Genomic DNA, 18,080 nt, shown 5'->3' on the forward strand with positions numbered 1-18,080 from the left:
GATGCCTGAGTCAGCCAGTCTAGGTTGATGCCTGTGTCAGCCAGTCTAGGTCCATGCCTGTGGCACCCAGTGTCTAGGTCCATGCCTGTGGCAGCCAGACTAGGTCCATGCCTATGGCAGCCAGTCTAGGTCTATGCCTGTGTCAGCCAGTCTAGGTTCATGCCTGGGTCAGCCAGTTTAGGTTGATTCCTATATCAGCCAGTCTAGGTCGATGCCTGTGGCAGCCAGTCTAGGGCTATGCCTGTGGCAGCCAGTCTAGGTCTATGCCTGTGGCAGCCATTCTAGGTCTATGTCAGTGTTAGCCAGTATAGGTCTATGTCTGTGGCAGCCAGTCTAAGTCCATGCCTGTGGCAGCCAATCTAGGTCCATACCTGTGGCACCCAGTGTCTAGTTCCATGTCTGTGGAAGCCAGTCTAGGTCCATACCTGTGGCACCCAGTGTCTAGTTCCATGTCTGTGGAAGCCAGTCTAGGTCCATGCCTGTGGCAGCCAGTCTAGGTCCATGCCTATGGCAGCCAGTCTAGGTCTATGCCTGTTGCAGCCAGTCTAGGTCTATGCCTGTGGCACCCAGTGTCTAGTTCCATGTCTGTGGAAGCCAGTCTAGGTCCATACCTGTGGCACCCAGTGTCTAGTTCCATGTCTGTGGAAGCCAGTCTAGGTCCATGCCTGTGGCAGCCAGTCTAGGTCCATGCCTATAGCAGCCAGTCTAGGTCTATGCCTATGGCAGCCAGTCTAGGTCTATGCCTGTGGCAGCCAGTCTAGGTCCATGCCTGTGGCAGCCAGTCTAGGTCTATGCCTGTGGCAGCCAGTCTATGTCCATGCCTGTGGCAGCCAGTCTAGGTCTATGCCTGTGGCAGCCAGTCTAGGTCTATGCCTGTTGCAGCCAGACTAGGTCCATGCCTGTGGCATCCAGTCTAGGTCTATGCCTGTGGCAGCCAGTCTATGGCAGTCTAGGTCTATGCCTGTGGCAGCCATTCTAGGTCCATGCCTGTGGCAGCCAGTCTAGGTCCATGCCTGTGGCAGCCAGTCTAGGTCCATGCCTGTGGCATCCAGTCTAGGTCTATGCCTGTGGCAGCCAGTCTATGGCAGTCTAGGTCTATGCCTGTGGCAGCCATTCTAGGTCTATGCCTGTGTTAGCCAGTCTAGGTTGATGCCTGTGGCAGCCAGTCTAGGTCTATGCCTGTGGCAGCCAGTCTAGGTTGATGCCTGTGGCAGCCAGTCTAGGTTGATGCCTGTGGCGGCCAGTCTAGGTTGATGCCTGTGGCGGCCAGTCTAGGTTGATGCCTGTGGCGGCCAGTCTAGGTTGATGCCTGTGGCAGCCAGTCTAGGTTGATGCCTGTGGCGGCCAGTCTAGGTTGATGCCTGTGGCGGCCAGTCTAGGTTGATGCCTGTGGCGGCCAGTCTAGGTTGATGCCTGTGGCGGCCAGTCTAGGTTGATGCCTGTGGCGGCCAGTCTAGGTTGATGCCTGTGGCGGCCAGTCTAGGTTGATGCCTGTGGCGGCCAGTCTAGGTTGATGCCTGTGGCGGCCAGTCTAGGTTGATGCCTGTGGCGGCCAGTCTAGGTTGATGCCTGTGGCGGCCAGTCTAGGTCTATGCCTGTGGCAGCCAGTCTAGGTCTATGCCTGCGGCAGCCAGTCTAGGTCCATGCCTGTGGCGGCCAGTCTAGGTCTATGCCTGTGGCGGCCAGTCTAGGTTGATGCCTGTGGCGGCCAGTCTAGGTTGATGCCTGTGTCAGCCAGTCTAGGTTGATGCCTGTGGCGGCCAGTCTAGGTTGATGCCTGTGGCGGCCAGTCTAGGTCTATGCCTGTGGCGGCCAGTCTAGGTTGATGCCTGTGGCAGCCAGTCTAGGTTGATGCCTGTGTCAGCCAGTCTAGGTTGATGCCTGTGTCAGCCAGTCTAGGTTGATGCCTGTGGCGGCCAGTCTAGGTTGATGCCTGCGGCAGCCAGTCTAGGTTGATGCCTGTGGCGGCCAGTCTAGGTTGATGCCTGTGGCGGCCAGTCTAGGTTGATGCCTGTGGCAGCCAGTCTAGGTTGATGCCTGTGGCGGCCAGTCTAGGTTGATGCCTGTGGCGGCCAGTCTAGGTTGATGCCTGTGGCGGCCAGTCTAGGTTGATGCCTGTAGCGGCCAGTCTAGGTTGATGCCTGTGGCGGCCAGTCTAGGTCTATGCCTGTGGCAGCCAGTCTAGGTCTATGCCTGTGGCGGCCAGTCTAGGTTGATGCCTGTGGCGGCCAGTCTAGGTTGATGCCTGTGGCAGCCAGTCTAGGTTGATGCCTGTGGCAGCCAGTCTAGGTTGATGCCTGTGGAGGCCAGTCTAGGTTGATGCCTGTGGCAGCCAGTCTAGGTTGATGCCTGTGGCGGCCAGTCTAGGTCTATGCCTGTGGCGGCCAGTCTAGGTTGATGCCTGTGGCGGCCAGTCTAGGTTGATGCCTGTGGCGGCCAGTCTAGGTCGATGCCTGTGGCGGCTAGTCTAGGTCCATGCCTGTGGCGGCCAGTCTAGGTCGATGCCTGTGGCGGCCAGTCTAGGTCTATGCCTGTGGCAGCCAGTCTAGGTTGATGCCTGTGGCGGCCAGTCTAGGTCTATGCCTGTGGCGGCCAGTCTAGGTCTATGCCTGTGGCAGCCAGTCTAGGTCTATGCCTGTGGCGGCCAGTCTAGGTTGATGCCTGTGGCAGCCAGTCTAGGTTGATGCCTGTGACGGCCAGTCTAGGTCTATGCCTGTGGCAGCCAGTCTAGGTTGATGCCTGTGGCGGCCAGTCTAGGTTGATGCCTGTGGCGGCCAGTCTAGGTTGATGCCTGTGGCGACCAGTCTAGGTTGATGCCTGTGGCGGCCAGTCTAGGTTGATGCCTGTGGCGGCCAGTCTAGGTTGATGCCTGTGGCGGCCAGTCTAGGTTGATGCCTGTGGCGGCCAGTCTAGGTTGATGCCTGTGGCAGCCAGTCTAGGTTGATGCCTGTGGCAGCCAGTCTAGGTTGATGCCTGTGGCGGCCAGTCTAGGTTGATGCCTGTGGCGGCCAGTCTAGGTTGATGCCTGTAGCGGCCAGTCTAGGTTGATGCCTGTGGCGGCCAGTCTAGGTTGATGCCTGTGGCGGCCAGTCTAGGTTGATGCCTGTGGCAGCCAGTCTAGGTTGATGCCTGTGGCGGCCAGTCTAGGTTGATGCCTGTGGCAGCCAGTCTAGGTCCATGCCTGTGGCAGCCAGTCTAGGTTGATGCCTGTGGCGGCCAGTCTAGGTTGATGCCTGTGGCGGCCAGTCTAGGTTGATGCCTGTGACGGCCAGTCTAGGTCGATGCCTGTGGCGGCCAGTCTAGGTCTATGCCTGTGGCAGCCAGTCTAGGTCGATGCCTGTGGCGGCCAGTCTAGGTTGATGCCTGTGGCGGCCAGTCTAGGTTGATGCCTGTGGCGGCCAGTCTAGGTTGATGCCTGTGGCAGCCAGTCTAGGTTGATGCCTGTGGCAGCCAGTCTAGGTTGATGCCTGTGGCGGCCAGTCTAGGTCTATGCCTGTGGCAGCCAGTCTAGGTTGATGCCTGTGGCGGCCAGTCTAGGTTGATGCCTGTGGCAGCCAGTCTAGGTCCATGCCTGTGGCGGCCAGTCTAGGTTGATGCCTGTGGCAGCCAGTCTAGGTTGATGCCTGTAGCGGCCAGTCTAGGTTGATGCCTGTGGCGGCCAGTCTAGGTTGATGCCTGTGGCGGCCAGTCTAGGTCTATGCCTGTGGTAGCCAGTCTAGGTTGATGCCTGTGGCGGCCAGTCTAGGTTGATGCCTGTGGCGGCCAGTCTAGGTCTATGCCTGTGGCAGCCAGTCTAGGTTGATGCCTGTGGCGGCCAGTCTAGGTTGATGATTGTGGCGGCCAGTCTAGGTCGATGCCTGTGGCAGCCAGTCTAGGTTGATGCCTGTGGCGGCCAGTCTAGGTTGATGCCTGTGGCGGCCAGTCTAGGTTGATGCCTGTGGCGGCCAGTCTAGGTTGATGCCTGTGGCAGCCAGTCTAGGTTGATGCCTGTGGCGGCCAGTCTAGGTTGATGCCTGTGGCGGCCAGTCTAGGTTGATGCCTGTGGCGGCCAGTCTAGGTTGATGCCTGTGGCAGCCAGTCTAGGTTGATGCCTGTGGCAGCCAGTCTAGGTTGATGCCTGTGGCGGCCAGTCTAGGTCTATGCCTGTGGCAGCCAGTCTAGGTTGATGCCTGTGGCGGCCAGTCTAGGTCTATGCCTGTGGCAGCCAGTCTAGGTTGATGCCTGTGGCAGCCAGTCTAGGTTGATGCCTGTGGAGGCCAGTCTAGGTTGATGCCTGTGGCAGCCAGTCTAGGTTGATGCCTGTGACGGCCAGTCTAGGTCTATGTCTGTGGCAGCCAGTCTAGGTTGATGCCTGTGGCGGCCAGTCTAGGTTGATGCCTGTGGCGGCCAGTCTAGGTCTATGCCTGTGGCGGCCAGTCTAGGTTGATGCCTGTGGCGGCCAGTCTAGGTCGATGCCTGTGGCGGCCAGTCTAGGTCGATGCCTGTGGCGGCCAGTCTAGGTCCATGCCTGTGGCGGCCAGTCTAGGTCGATGCCTGTGGCGGCCAGTCTAGGTCTATGCCTGTGGCAGCCAGTCTAGGTTGATGCCTGTGGCGGCCAGTCTAGGTTGATGCCTGTGGCAGCCAGTCTAGGTTGATGCCTGTGGCGGCCAGGCTAGGTTGATGCCTGTGGCAGCCAGTCTAGGTTGATGCCTGTGGCAGCCAGTCTAGGTTGATGCCTGTGGCGGCCAGTCTAGGTCTATGCCTGTGGCGGCCAGTCTAGGTCTATGCCCGTGGCAGCCAGTCTAGGTTGATGCCTGTGGCGGCCAGTCTAGGTTGATGCCTGTGGCGGCCAGTCTAGGTCTATGCCTGTGGCAGCCAGTCTAGGTCTATGCCTGTGGCGGCCAGTCTAGGTTGATGCCTGTGGCAGCCAGTCTAGGTTGATGCCTGTGGCAGCCAGTCTAGGTTGATGCCTGTGGCGGCCAGTCTAGGTCTATGCCTGTGGCAGCCAGTCTAGGTTGATGCCTGTGGCGGCCAGTCTAGGTTGATGCCTGTGGCAGCCAGTCTAGGTCCATGCCTGTGGCGGCCAGTCTAGGTTGATGCCTGTGGCGGCCAGTCTAGGTTGATGCCTGTGGCAGCCAGTCTAGGTTGATGCCTGTGGCAGCCAGTCTAGGTTGATGCCTGTGGCGGCCAGTCTAGGTCTATGCCTGTGGCAGCCAGTCTAGGTTGATGCCTGTGGCGGCCAGTCTAGGTTGATGCCTGTGGCAGCCAGTCTAGGTTGATGCCTGTGGCAGCCAGTCTAGGTTGATGCCTGTGGCGGCCAGTCTAGGTCTATGCCTGTGGCAGCCAGTCTAGGTTGATGCCTGTGGCGGCCAGTCTAGGTTGATGCCTGTGGCGGCCAGTCTAGGTTGATGCCTGTGGCGGCCAGTCTAGGTTGATGCCTGTGGCGGCCAGTCTAGGTTGATGCCTGTAGCAGCCAGTCTAGGTTGATGCCTGTGGCGGCCAGTCTAGGTTGATGCCTGTGGCGGCCAGTCTAGGTCGATGCCTGTGGCGGCCAGTCTAGGTCGATGCCTGTGGCGGCCAGTCTAGGTCCATGCCTGTGGCGGCCAGTCTAGGTTGATGCCTGTGGCGGCCAGTCTAGGTCTATGCCTGTGGCAGCCAGTCTAGGTTGATGCCTGTGACGGCCAGTCTAGGTCTATGCCTGTGGCAGCCAGTCTAGGTTGATGCCTGTGGCGGCCAGTCTAGGTTGATGCCTGTGGCAGCCAGTCTAGGTCCATGCCTGTGGCGGCCAGTCTAGGTTGATGCCTGTGGCGGCCAGTCTAGGTTGATGCCTGTGGCGGCCAGTCTAGGTTGATGCCTGTGGCAGCCAGACTAGGTCCATGCCTGTGGCAGCCAGTCTAGGTTGATGCCTGTGGCGGCCAGTCTAGGTTGATGCCTGTGGCGGCCAGTCTAGGTTGATGCCTGTGGCAGCCAGTCTAGGTTGATGCCTGTGGCGGCCAGTCTAGGTTGATGCCTGTGGCGGCCAGTCTAGGTTGATGCCTGTGGCGGCCAGTCTAGGTCTATGCCTGTGGCGGCCAGTCTAGGTTGATGCCTGTAGCGGCCAGTCTAGGTTGATGCCTGTGGCGGCCAGTCTAGGTTGATGCCTGTGGCGGCCAGTCTAGGTCTATGCCTGTGGCAGCCAGTCTAGGTTGATGCCTGTGGCGGCCAGTCTAGGTTGATGCCTGTGGCGGCCAGTCTAGGTCTATGCCTGTGGCAGCCAGTCTAGGTTGATGCCTGTGGCGGCCAGTCTAGGTCGATGCCTGTGGCAGCCAGTCTAGGTTGATGCCTGTGGCGGCCAGTCTAGGTTGATGCCTGTGGCGGCCAGTCTAGGTTGATGCCTGTGGCGGCCAGTCTAGGTTGATGCCTGTGGCGGCCAGTCTAGGTTGATGCCTGTGGCAGCCAGTCTAGGTTGATGCCTGTGGCAGCCAGTCTAGGTTGATGCCTGTGGCGGCCAGTCTAGGTCTATGCCTGTGGCAGCCAGTCTAGGTTGATGCCTGTGGCGGCCAGTCTAGGTTGATGCCTGTGGCAGCCAGTCTAGGTCCATGCCTGTGGCGGCCAGTCTAGGTTGATGCCTGTGGCGGCCAGTCTAGGTTGATGCCTGTGGCGGCCAGTCTAGGTTGATGCCTGTGGCGGCCAGTCTAGGTTGATGCCTGCGGCAGCCAGTCTAGGTTGATGCCTGTGGCGGCCAGTCTAGGTTGATGCCTGTGGCGGCCAGTCTAGGTTGATGCCTGCGGCAGCCAGTCTAGGTTGATGCCTGTGGCGGCCAGTCTAGGTTGATGCCTGTGGCAGCCAGTCTAGGTCCATGCCTGTGGCGGCCAGTCTAGGTTGATGCCTGTGGCAGCCAGTCTAGGTTGATGCCTGTGGCAGCCAGTCTAGGTTGATGCCTGTGGCGGCCAGTCTAGGTTGATGCCTGCGGCAGCCAGTCTAGGTTGATGCCTGCGGCAGCCAGTCTAGGTTGATGCCTGTGTCAGCCAGTCTAGGTCTATGCCTGTGGCAGCCAGTCTAGGTTGATGCCTGTGGCAGCCAGTCTAGGTTGATGCCTGTGGCGGCCAGTCTAGGTTGATGCCTGTGGCAGCCAGTCTAGGTTGATGCCTGTGGCGGCCAGTCTAGGTTGATGCCTGTGGCGGCCAGTCTAGGTTGATGCCTGTGGCGGCCAGTCTAGGTTGATGCCTGTGGCGGCCAGTCTAGGTTGATGCCTGTGGCGGCCAGTCTAGGTTGATGCCTGTGGCGGCCAGTCTAGGTTGATGCCTGTGGCGGCCAGTCTAGGTTGATGCCTGTGGCGGCCAGTCTAGGTTGATGCCTGCGGCAGCCAGTCTAGGTTGATGCCTGTGGCGGCCAGTCTAGGTTGATGCCTGTGGCAGCCAGTCTAGGTCCATGCCTGTGGCGGCCAGTCTAGGTCTATGCCTGCGGCAGCCAGTCTAGGTTGATGCCTGTGGCGGCCAGTCTAGGTTGATGCCTGTGGCAGCCAGTCTAGGTTGATGCCTGTGGCGGCCAGTCTAGGTTGATGCCTGTGGCGGCCAGTCTAGGTTGATGCCTGTGGCGGCCAGTCTAGGTCTATGCCTGTGGCAGCCAGTCTAGGTTGATGCCTGTGGCGGCCAGTCTAGGTCGATGCCTGTGGCGGCCAGTCTAGGTCGATGCCTGTGGCGGCCAGTCTAGGTTGATGCCTGTGGCGGCCAGTCTAGGTTGATGCCTGTGGCGGCCAGTCTAGGTTGATGCCTGTGGCGGCCAGTCTAGGTTGATGCCTGTGGCAGCCAGTCTAGGTTGATGCCTGTGACGGCCAGTCTAGGTTGATGCCTGTGGCAGCCAGTCTAGGTTGATGCCTGTGGCAGCCAGACTAGGTCTATGCCTGTGGCGGCCAGTCTAGGTTGATGCCTGTGGCAGCCAGTCTAGGTCTATGCCTGTGGCAGCCAGTCTAGGTTGATGCCTGCGGCAGCCAGTCTAGGTTGATGCCTGTGGCGGCCAGTCTAGGTTGATGCCTGTGGCGGCCAGTCTAGGTCCATGCCTGTGGCGGCCAGTCTAGGTTGATGCCTGTGGCGGCCAGTCTAGGTTGATGCCTGTGGCGGCCAGTCTAGGTTGATGCCTGTGGCGGCCAGTCTAGGTTGATGCCTGTGGCGGCCAGTCTAGGTTGATGCCTGTGGCAGCCAGTCTAGGTTGATGCCTGTGGCAGCCAGTCTAGGTTGATGCCTGTGGCGGCCAGTCTAGGTCTATGCCTGTGGCAGCCAGTCTAGGTTGATGCCTGTGGCGGCCAGTCTAGGTTGATGCCTGTGGCAGCCAGTCTAGGTCCATGCCTGTGGCGGCCAGTCTAGGTTGATGCCTGTGGCGGCCAGTCTAGGTTGATGCCTGTGGCGGCCAGTCTAGGTTGATGCCTGTGGCGGCCAGTCTAGGTTGATGCCTGCGGCAGCCAGTCTAGGTTGATGCCTGTGGCGGCCAGTCTAGGTTGATGCCTGTGGCGGCCAGTCTAGGTTGATGCCTGCGGCAGCCAGTCTAGGTTGATGCCTGTGGCGGCCAATCTAGGTTGATGCCTGTGGCAGCCAGTCTAGGTCCATGCCTGTGGCGGCCAGTCTAGGTTGATGCCTGTGGCAGCCAGTCTAGGTTGATGCCTGTGGCAGCCAGTCTAGGTTGATGCCTGTGGCGGCCAGTCTAGGTTGATGCCTGCGGCAGCCAGTCTAGGTTGATGCCTGCGGCAGCCAGTCTAGGTTGATGCCTGTGTCAGCCAGTCTAGGTCTATGCCTGTGGCAGCCAGTCTAGGTTGATGCCTGTGGCAGCCAGTCTAGGTTGATGCCTGTGGCGGCCAGTCTAGGTTGATGCCTGTGGCAGCCAGTCTAGGTTGATGCCTGTGGCAGCCAGTCTAGGTTGATGCCTGCGGCGGCCAGTCTAGGTTGATGCCTGTGGCAGCCAGTCTAGGTTGATGCCTGTGGCGGCCAGTCTAGGTTGATGCCTGTGGCGGCCAGTCTAGGTTGATGCCTGTGGCGGCCAGTCTAGGTTGATGCCTGTGGCGGCCAGTCTAGGTTGATGCCTGTGGCGGCCAGTCTAGGTTGATGCCTGCGGCAGCCAGTCTAGGTTGATGCCTGTGGCGGCCAGTCTAGGTTGATGCCTGTGGCAGCCAGTCTAGGTCCATGCCTGTGGCGGCCAGTCTAGGTCTATGCCTGCGGCAGCCAGTCTAGGTTGATGCCTGTGGCGGCCAGTCTAGGTTGATGCCTGTGGCAGCCAGTCTAGGTTGATGCCTGTGGCGGCCAGTCTAGGTTGATGCCTGTGGCGGCCAGTCTAGGTCTATGCCTGTGGCGGCCAGTCTAGGTCTATGCCTGTGGCATCCAGTCTAGGTCTATGCCTGTGGCGGCCAGTCTAGGTTGATGCCTGTGGTGGCCAGTCTAGGTTGATGCCTGTGGCGGCCAGTCTAGGTTGATGCCTGTGGCAGCCAGTCTAGGTTGATGCCTGTGACGGCCAGTCTAGGTTGATGCCTGTGGCAGCCAGTCTAGGTTGATGCCTGTGGCAGCCAGACTAGGTCTATGCCTGTGGCGGCCAGTCTAGGTTGATGCCTGTGGCAGCCAGTCTAGGTCTATGCCTGTGGCAGCCAGTCTAGGTTGATGCCTGCGGCAGCCAGTCTAGGTTGATGCCTGTGGCGGCCAGTCTAGGTTGATGCCTGTGGCGGCCAGTCTAGGTTGATGCCTGTGGCGGCCAGTCTAGGTTGATGCCTGTGGCAGCCAGTCTAGGTTGATGCCTGTGACGGCCAGTCTAGGTTGATGCCTGTGGCAGCCAGTCTAGGTTGATGCCTGTGGCAGCCAGACTAGGTCTATGCCTGTGGCGGCCAGTCTAGGTTGATGCCTGTGGCAGCCAGTCTAGGTCTATGCCTGTGGCAGCCAGTCTAGGTTGATGCCTGCGGCAGCCAGTCTAGGTTGATGCCTGTGGCGGCCAGTCTAGGTTGATGCCTGTGGCGGCCAGTCTAGGTCCATGCCTGTGGCGGCCAGTCTAGGTTGATGCCTGTGGCGGCCAGTCTAGGTTGATGCCTGTGGCGGCCAGTCTAGGTTGATGCCTGTGGCGGCCAGTCTAGGTTGATGCCTGTGGCGGCCAGTCTAGGTTGATGCCTGTGGCAGCCAGTCTAGGTTGATGCCTGTGGCAGCCAGTCTAGGTTGATGCCTGTGGCGGCCAGTCTAGGTCTATGCCTGTGGCAGCCAGTCTAGGTTGATGCCTGTGGCGGCCAGTCTAGGTTGATGCCTGTGGCAGCCAGTCTAGGTCCATGCCTGTGGCGGCCAGTCTAGGTTGATGCCTGTGGCGGCCAGTCTAGGTTGATGCCTGTGGCGGCCAGTCTAGGTTGATGCCTGTGGCGGCCAGTCTAGGTTGATGCCTGCGGCAGCCAGTCTAGGTTGATGCCTGTGGCGGCCAGTCTAGGTTGATGCCTGTGGCGGCCAGTCTAGGTTGATGCCTGCGGCAGCCAGTCTAGGTTGATGCCTGTGGCGGCCAATCTAGGTTGATGCCTGTGGCAGCCAGTCTAGGTCCATGCCTGTGGCGGCCAGTCTAGGTTGATGCCTGTGGCAGCCAGTCTAGGTTGATGCCTGTGGCAGCCAGTCTAGGTTGATGCCTGTGGCAGCCAGTCTAGGTTGATGCCTGTGGCAGCCAGTCTAGGTTGATGCCTGCGGCGGCCAGTCTAGGTTGATGCCTGTGGCAGCCAGTCTAGGTTGATGCCTGTGGCGGCCAGTCTAGGTTGATGCCTGTGGCGGCCAGTCTAGGTTGATGCCTGTGGCGGCCAGTCTAGGTTGATGCCTGTGGCGGCCAGTCTAGGTTGATGCCTGTGGCGGCCAGTCTAGGTTGATGCCTGCGGCAGCCAGTCTAGGTTGATGCCTGTGGCGGCCAGTCTAGGTTGATGCCTGTGGCAGCCAGTCTAGGTCCATGCCTGTGGCGGCCAGTCTAGGTCTATGCCTGCGGCAGCCAGTCTAGGTTGATGCCTGTGGCGGCCAGTCTAGGTTGATGCCTGTGGCAGCCAGTCTAGGTTGATGCCTGTGGCGGCCAGTCTAGGTTGATGCCTGTGGCGGCCAGTCTAGGTCTATGCCTGTGGCGGCCAGTCTAGGTCTATGCCTGTGGCATCCAGTCTAGGTCTATGCCTGTGGCGGCCAGTCTAGGTTGATGCCTGTGGTGGCCAGTCTAGGTTGATGCCTGTGGCGGCCAGTCTAGGTTGATGCCTGTGGCAGCCAGTCTAGGTTGATGCCTGTGACGGCCAGTCTAGGTTGATGCCTGTGGCAGCCAGTCTAGGTTGATGCCTGTGGCAGCCAGACTAGGTCTATGCCTGTGGCGGCCAGTCTAGGTTGATGCCTGTGGCAGCCAGTCTAGGTCTATGCCTGTGGCAGCCAGTCTAGGTTGATGCCTGCGGCAGCCAGTCTAGGTTGATGCCTGTGGCGGCCAGTCTAGGTTGATGCCTGTGGCGGCCAGTCTAGGTCCATGCCTGTGGCGGCCAGTCTAGGTTGATGCCTGTGGCGGCCAGTCTAGGTTGATGCCTGTGGCGGCCAGTCTAGGTTGATGCCTGTGGCGGCCAGTCTAGGTTGATGCCTGTGGCAGCCAGTCTAGGTCTATGCCTGTGGCGGCCAGTCTAGGTCTATGCCTGCGGCAGCCAGTCTAGGTTGATGCCTGTGGCGGCCAGTCTAGGTTGATGCCTGTGGCAGCCAGTCTAGGTCTATGCCTGCGGCAGCCAGTCTAGGTTGATGCCTGTGGCGGCCAGTCTAGGTTGATGCCTGTGGCAGCCAGTCTAGGTCTATGCCTGTGGCGGCCAGTCTAGGTTGATGCCTGTGGCGGCCAGTCTAGGTCTATGCCTGTGGCGGCCAGTCTAGGTTGATGCCTGTGGCGGCCAGTCTAGGTCTATGCCTGTGGCGGCCAGTCTAGGTTGATGCCTGTGGCGGCCAGTCTAGGTCGATGCCTGTGGCAGCCAGTCTAGGTTGATGCCTGTGGCGGCCAGCCTAGGTTGATGCCTGTGGCGGCCAGTCTAGGTCTATGCCTGTGGCAGCCAGTCTAGGTCTATGCCTGCGGCAGCCAGTCTAGGTTGATGCCTGTGGCGGCCAGTCTAGGTTAATGCCTGTGGCGGCCAGTCTAGGTCTATGCCTGTGGCGGCCAGTCTAGGTTGATGCCTGTAGCGGCCAGTCTAGGTTGATGCCTGTGGCGGCCAGTCTAGGTTGATGCCTGCGGCAGCCAGTCTAGGTTGATGCCTGTGGCGGCCAGTCTAGGTTGATGCCTGTGGCGGCCAGTCTAGGTCTATGCCTGTGGCGGCCAGTCTAGGTCTATGCCTGTGGCGGCCAGTCTAGGTTGATGTCTGTGGCGGCCAGTCTAGGTCTATGCCTGTGGCAGCCAGTTTAGGTTGATGCCTGTGGCGGCCAGTCTAGGTCTATGCCTGTGGCGGCCAGTCTAGGTCGATGCCTGTGGCGGCCAGTCTAGGTCTATGCCTGTGGCGGCCAGTCTAGGTTGATGCCTGTAGCGGCCAGTCTAGGTTGATGCCTGTGGCGGCCAGTCTAGGTTGATGCCTGTGGCGGCCAGTCTAGGTCCATGCCTGTGGCAGCCAGTCTAGGTCGATGCCTGTGGCGGCCAGTCTAGGTTGATGCCTGTGGCAGCCAGTCTAGGTTGATGCCTGTGGCGGCCAGTCTAGGTTGATGCCTGTGGCGGCCAGTCTAGGTTGATGCCTGTGGCGGCCAGTCTAGGTCTATGCCTGCGGCAGCCAGTCTAGGTTGATGCCTGTGGCAGCCAGTCTAGGTCCATGCCTGTGGCGGCCAGTCTAGGTCTATGCCTGTGGCGGCCAGTCTAGGTTGATGCCTGTAGCGGCCAGTCTAGGTTGATGCCTGTGGCGGCCAGTCTAGGTTGATGCCTGTGGCGGCCAGTCTAGGTCCATGCCTGTGGCGGCCAGTCTAGGTTGATGCCTGTGGCGGCCAGTCTAGGTTGATGCCTGTGGCGGCCAGTCTAGGTTGATGCCTGTGGCGGCCAGTCTAGGTTGATGCCTGTGGCAGCCAGTCTAGGTCTATGCCTGTGGCGGCCAGTCTAGGTTGATGCCTGTGGCAGCCAGTCTAGGTCCATGCCTGTGGCGGCCAGTCTAGGTTGATGCCTGCGGCAGCCAGTCTAGGTTGATGCCTGTGGCGGCCAGTCTAGGTTGATGCCTGTAGCGGCCAGTCTAGGTTGATGCCTGTGGCGGCCAGTCTAGGTTGATGCCTGTGGCGGCCAGTCTAGGTCTATGCCTGTGGCAGCCAGTCTAGGTTGATGCCTGTGGCGGCCAGTCTAGGTTGATGCCTGTAGCGGCCAGTCTAGGTTGATGCCTGTGGCGGCCAGTCTAGGTTGATGCCTGTGGCGGCCAGTCTAGGTCTATGCCTGTGGCGGCCAGTCTAGGTTGATGCCTGTGGCAGCCAGTCTAGGTTGATGCCTGTGGCGGCCAGTCTAGGTTGATGCCTGTGGCGGCCAGTCTAGGTTGATGCCTGTGGCGGCCAGTCTAGGTTGATGCCTGTGGCGGCCAGTCTAGGTTGATGCCTGTGGCGGCCAGTCTAGGTTGATGCCTGTGGCGGCCAGTCTAGGTTGATGCCTGTGGCGGCCAGTCTAGGTTGATGCCTGTGGCGGCCAGTCTAGGTTGATGCCTGTGGCGGCCAGTCTAGGTTGATGCCTGTGGCGGCCAGTCTAGGTTGATGCCTGTGGCGGCCAGTCTAGGTTGATGCCTGTGGCGGCCAGTCTAGGTTGATGCCTGTGGCGGCCAGTCTAGGTTGATGCCTGTGGCGGCCAGTCTAGGTTGATGCCTGTGGCGGCCAGTCTAGGTCTATGCCTGCGGCAGCCAGTCTAGGTCGATGCCTGTGGCAGCCAGTCTAGGTCCATGCCTGTGGCGGCCAGTCTAGGTCTATGCCTGTGGCGGCCAGTCTAGGTTGATGCCTGTAGCGGCCAGTCTAGGTTGATGCCTGTGGCGGCCAGTCTAGGTGGATGCCTGTGGCGGCCAGTCTAGGTCCATGCCTGTGGCGGCCAGTCTAGGTTGATGCCTGTGGCGGCCAGTCTAGGTTGATGCCTGTGGCGGCCAGTCTAGGTTGATGCCTGTGGCGGCCAGTCTAGGTTGATGCCTGTGGCAGCCAGTCTAGGTCTATGCCTGTGGCGGCCAGTCTAGGTTGATGCCTGTGGCGGCCAGTCTAGGTTGATGCCTGTGGCAGCCAGTCTAGGTCCATGCCTGTGGCGGCCAGTCTAGGTTGATGCCTGCGGCAGCCAGTCTAGGTTGATGCCTGTGGCGGCCAGTCTAGGTTGATGCCTGTAGCGGCCAGTCTAGGTTGATGCCTGTGGCGGCCAGTCTAGGTTGATGCCTGTGGCGGCCAGTCTAGGTCTATGCCTGTGGCAGCCAGTCTAGGTTGATGCCTGTGGCGGCCAGTCTAGGTTGATGCCTGTAGCGGCCAGTCTAGGTTGATGCCTGTGGCGGCCAGTCTAGGTTGATGCCTGTGGCGGCCAGTCTAGGTCTATGCCTGTGGCGGCCAGTCTAGGTTGATGCCTGTGGCAGCCAGTCTAGGTTGATGCCTGTGGCGGCCAGTCTAGGTTGATGCCTGTGGCGGCCAGTCTAGGTTGATGCCTGTGGCGGCCAGTCTAGGTTGATGCCTGTGGCAGCCAGTCTAGGTTGATGCCTGTGGCGGCCAGTCTAGGTTGATGCCTGTGGCGGCCAGTCTAGGTTGATGCCTGTGGCGGCCAGTCTAGGTTGATGCCTGTGGCGGCCAGTCTAGGTTGATGCCTGTGGCGGCCAGTCTAGGTTGATGCCTGTGGCGGCCAGTCTAGGTTGATGCCTGTGGCGGCCAGTCTAGGTTGATGCCTGTGGCGGCCAGTCTAGGTTGATGCCTGTGGCAGCCAGTCTAGGTTGATGCCTGTGGCAGCCAGTTTATGTTGTACCTGTTTATCTACCTGATGATGCCTATGGCAGCCATACTAGGACATTGCATTTGGCAGCCTGGCAATATTGATACCTCTTTTCCCTGTTATAAAAGCACAATACAGTTTCCACCAAGCATTGAAAAATGTATGTGGGACTTTGTTGTATATTTTTTGCTCACACAGGGACAGATAATACTTTGTAGGGTGAGAACCTACAGCTGGTGAATTACCGTTTTCCCCCGAAAATAAGACACTGTCTTATATTAATTTGTCATTACAAAAATGTGCTAGGTCTTATTTTCAGGGAGGTCTTATATTTTGTGGGGGTAGCCGGAACCTCCATTAATATATAGCCCATAGTATACCCCTAGTATATACCCAGACACCCTCCCACCCCCCCAGTATATAGCCAGAAACTCCTACCGTAGGACGAAATTATTTGAACCCCCCACCTTGCATCATATTGGATCTTAGAGAGGGCTGCTGAATATTTTGAAAATGAGCCAATATGTACTGACAGCCATGCGTGCAATTCACCTCTCCTCTATAGCTTTTGATGGGGAGAGGGTTCACACACAGTCACTGATGTATCCTGCTGCTGATGGCACTTTGTAATTTTCCCCTCTGTAGTATGTAGCCAGTGTAAATTTCCCCCCTCTCCCCCCGCCGATGCTGCCGCCAATTTATTTCCTTTGCATCTGGCTCCCTCCTCCAGAAAGTCTGATCCCCCACCAGCCTACACAGGCCCCCTCCTCCAGAAAGAGAGACACCCCCCTCCCCCTGCCGTGATGCCACACCGCCGATGCTGCCAATTTACCTCCCTGCTGCTGGCCCCCTCCTCCAGCAAATCGGATCTCCATCCGGCATATGCTGTGCATAATTCCCTTCTATCAGCAGGTAAAGGCAGCTAAACTTGTACAGTATCATCGCCGGCGTATACAGGAAGTGAGCTCTGTTTACTTCCTGTATACAGCAGCGCTGTTACTATACAACTTTAGCTGCCTTTCCTCGCTGATTTGAAGTGAATTATGCACAGCGTATGCCGGATGGAGATCCGATTTGCTGGAGGAGGGGGCCAGCAGCAGGGAGGTAAATTGGCAGCATCGGCGGTGTGGCATGGCGGGAGGGGGGGTCTTGGGGGTTTGGGGGGGGGATGTCTTATTTTCGGCGAATGTCTTATATTTCAAGCATGCTTGAAATATAAGATGGGTCTTATTTTCGGGGAATGTCTTACTTTTGGGGAAAGACGGTATAAAGCACTTTGTAGGGTGAGAACCTACAGCTGGTGAGTTATAGGGCGTCGGCAGTGTCCTGAGAGACGTATCTCTTGTGATTGCAGGAGGAGCAGCTGACGCCCACAAAGAGTCGCAGCCGGAAAGAAAAGGGTGGAGAGACGGGGCGTGAGAGCCAGAAAGATAAGAGGCGCTCCTCCTCCCTTCGGAAGAGCCAGCACACCCATGACAGCCGTTCTCCTCCCCCGCCTGGAGCCAGGACCCCCGTCTCCGACACTGACCGCGGCAGCCTCACAGGAGAGGTCCAGCAAGAGAAAATACTGCGGTATTATCAGCAATTGTTCTGTAAAAAACAAAGAAAGCAAACGTTTGGAGATTTTCTGCAAAAAAACAGCCCAATGAAACTGCTGACACCTAAATGGACACTCCTAATTTGGATAACAAAGTGGGATTAAACTTTACATAAAAATACATGTAATCAGCTTTAGGGCATTTTTCCACTAGCCTGCGATTTGCGATTTGCTTCTGATCGCAAATCGCAAGGTACATTAAACTAATGGAAACTGCAGCAGCAATTTCCATTAGTGCGATCCGATTGCGATGCGATTTTGGTCGAAGCGCAATCGTTGTCCTGCCGCGTTTTGTATGCGATTGAGCTGGACTATAATGAGTATAGTAGCTCAATCGCAATCGTAATCGCATGGTGGAAATTGAAACGCGATCGGAATCGCGATCGCAATCGCGATCGCATTTCATAGTGGAAAAGAGCCCTTACTGTCTAAATACGGCACGATTTCCACGTAACTTCTACCCCTTTTATTCTCAAAATGCTTAGTGCTCGAAGCCAAATACGAGGCGCAGTGCATTCTGGGGCAGCTTTTTCCTTTCTTGTCTGCAGGTGAGAACAGAGGAAGACTTCCGAGGCTTCCTCCGGCAGTTTTAAGTTATGATCTGCAGCTCCGTCCGTCTCTGCTATTACTCAAGTAACCGATTGTTCACATACAGCTGTGAGCAGAGACAGAGGCAGCTGCAGATCGTAAATTTAAACTACCGGTTCCTCTGTGTAAATCCGAATACTCACCTGAAGATTGATCCGGGAACCTCACAGCGATGCCACCTGACAAAGAGTGTTTCCCGATCCATCTTTGGACCCGTGCCAACACATAAGGTCATGCGATGACACATGACGGGCGAGAACGAGAGGTTTTTTTCCGCTTTAGCGTCACTTTAAATAGTCTGTCTGATGGTCATGTGATCATTCACAATCTTCAGAGAGTTCCACCTGCAGGTGGGCTGAAGAACTGCATAGTTCACAACTTGAAGCATCTGCTGGTGGACAGTGGAAGTTCATCCAGAAGTTGCTAAGCGCTACCACCAGCAGAAAACCTGAAGGTGCCGTTTGTAACAGGGAGTCTTCAGGAACTCTCTGCTGCAGGAATAGAAAAAAAATCTGCCCCAGAATGCACATGGGCTGCTGCTTAGGTTACTAGCAGTTTGGAAAATGAAAACAGTGGAAATTAGGCTGAAATTATGCTGTTTTTGGCGTGTAAATGGATTACTTATATTTTTAAAGTGACACTGATAAGTAGAAAAAACTCATGATACAATGAATTGTTTGTGTAATACAGATAATTAATGGAACATGAGTAGCAAAGAAAATAGTTTCATATTTTTATTTTCAGGTATAGTTTTTATAACAATGCATCATTCTCTAATAATTGCAGTTTCCACAATACACTCAGCATTTAAAATGATTTCACAGAGCAGGATAGTGACCCTTTGAACTTTTCTCTGCAGAAAAAAACATAAACAAAGAAGAAACAATGAGAGACAGTTGAGATAAGTGCTTCAAAAAACAGCGCTGTCCACACTTTACAAAGTCACAGAGTTCAAAGAAGCTCTTTTGCCTAGATAACAACTGAAGTTTCTTAAACGGACCCTGAACAGTAGATTAAAATGAAATCGGTACTTACCTGGGGCTTCCTC

The 18,080-nt window shown here is 57.5% G+C and overlaps 1 protein-coding gene across 2 annotated transcripts in view; it reads left to right on the forward strand.

Moving 5' to 3' along the window:
* Positions 1-18,080, forward strand: part of HYDIN (HYDIN axonemal central pair apparatus protein) — a 606,889-nt gene that overhangs the window by 376,143 nt on the left and 212,666 nt on the right. For both annotated transcript variants that reach the window (XM_068260328.1, XM_068260329.1), the window contains one exon: positions 16,202-16,419. In XM_068260328.1, the coding sequence (XP_068116429.1) occupies positions 16,202-16,419 (218 nt within the window). The remainder of the gene's footprint in view (positions 1-16,201; positions 16,420-18,080) is intronic.

Source organism: Hyperolius riggenbachi, chromosome 11 (assembly GCF_040937935.1).
Source record: "Hyperolius riggenbachi isolate aHypRig1 chromosome 11, aHypRig1.pri, whole genome shotgun sequence".
NCBI lineage: Eukaryota > Metazoa > Chordata > Amphibia > Anura > Hyperoliidae > Hyperolius > Hyperolius riggenbachi.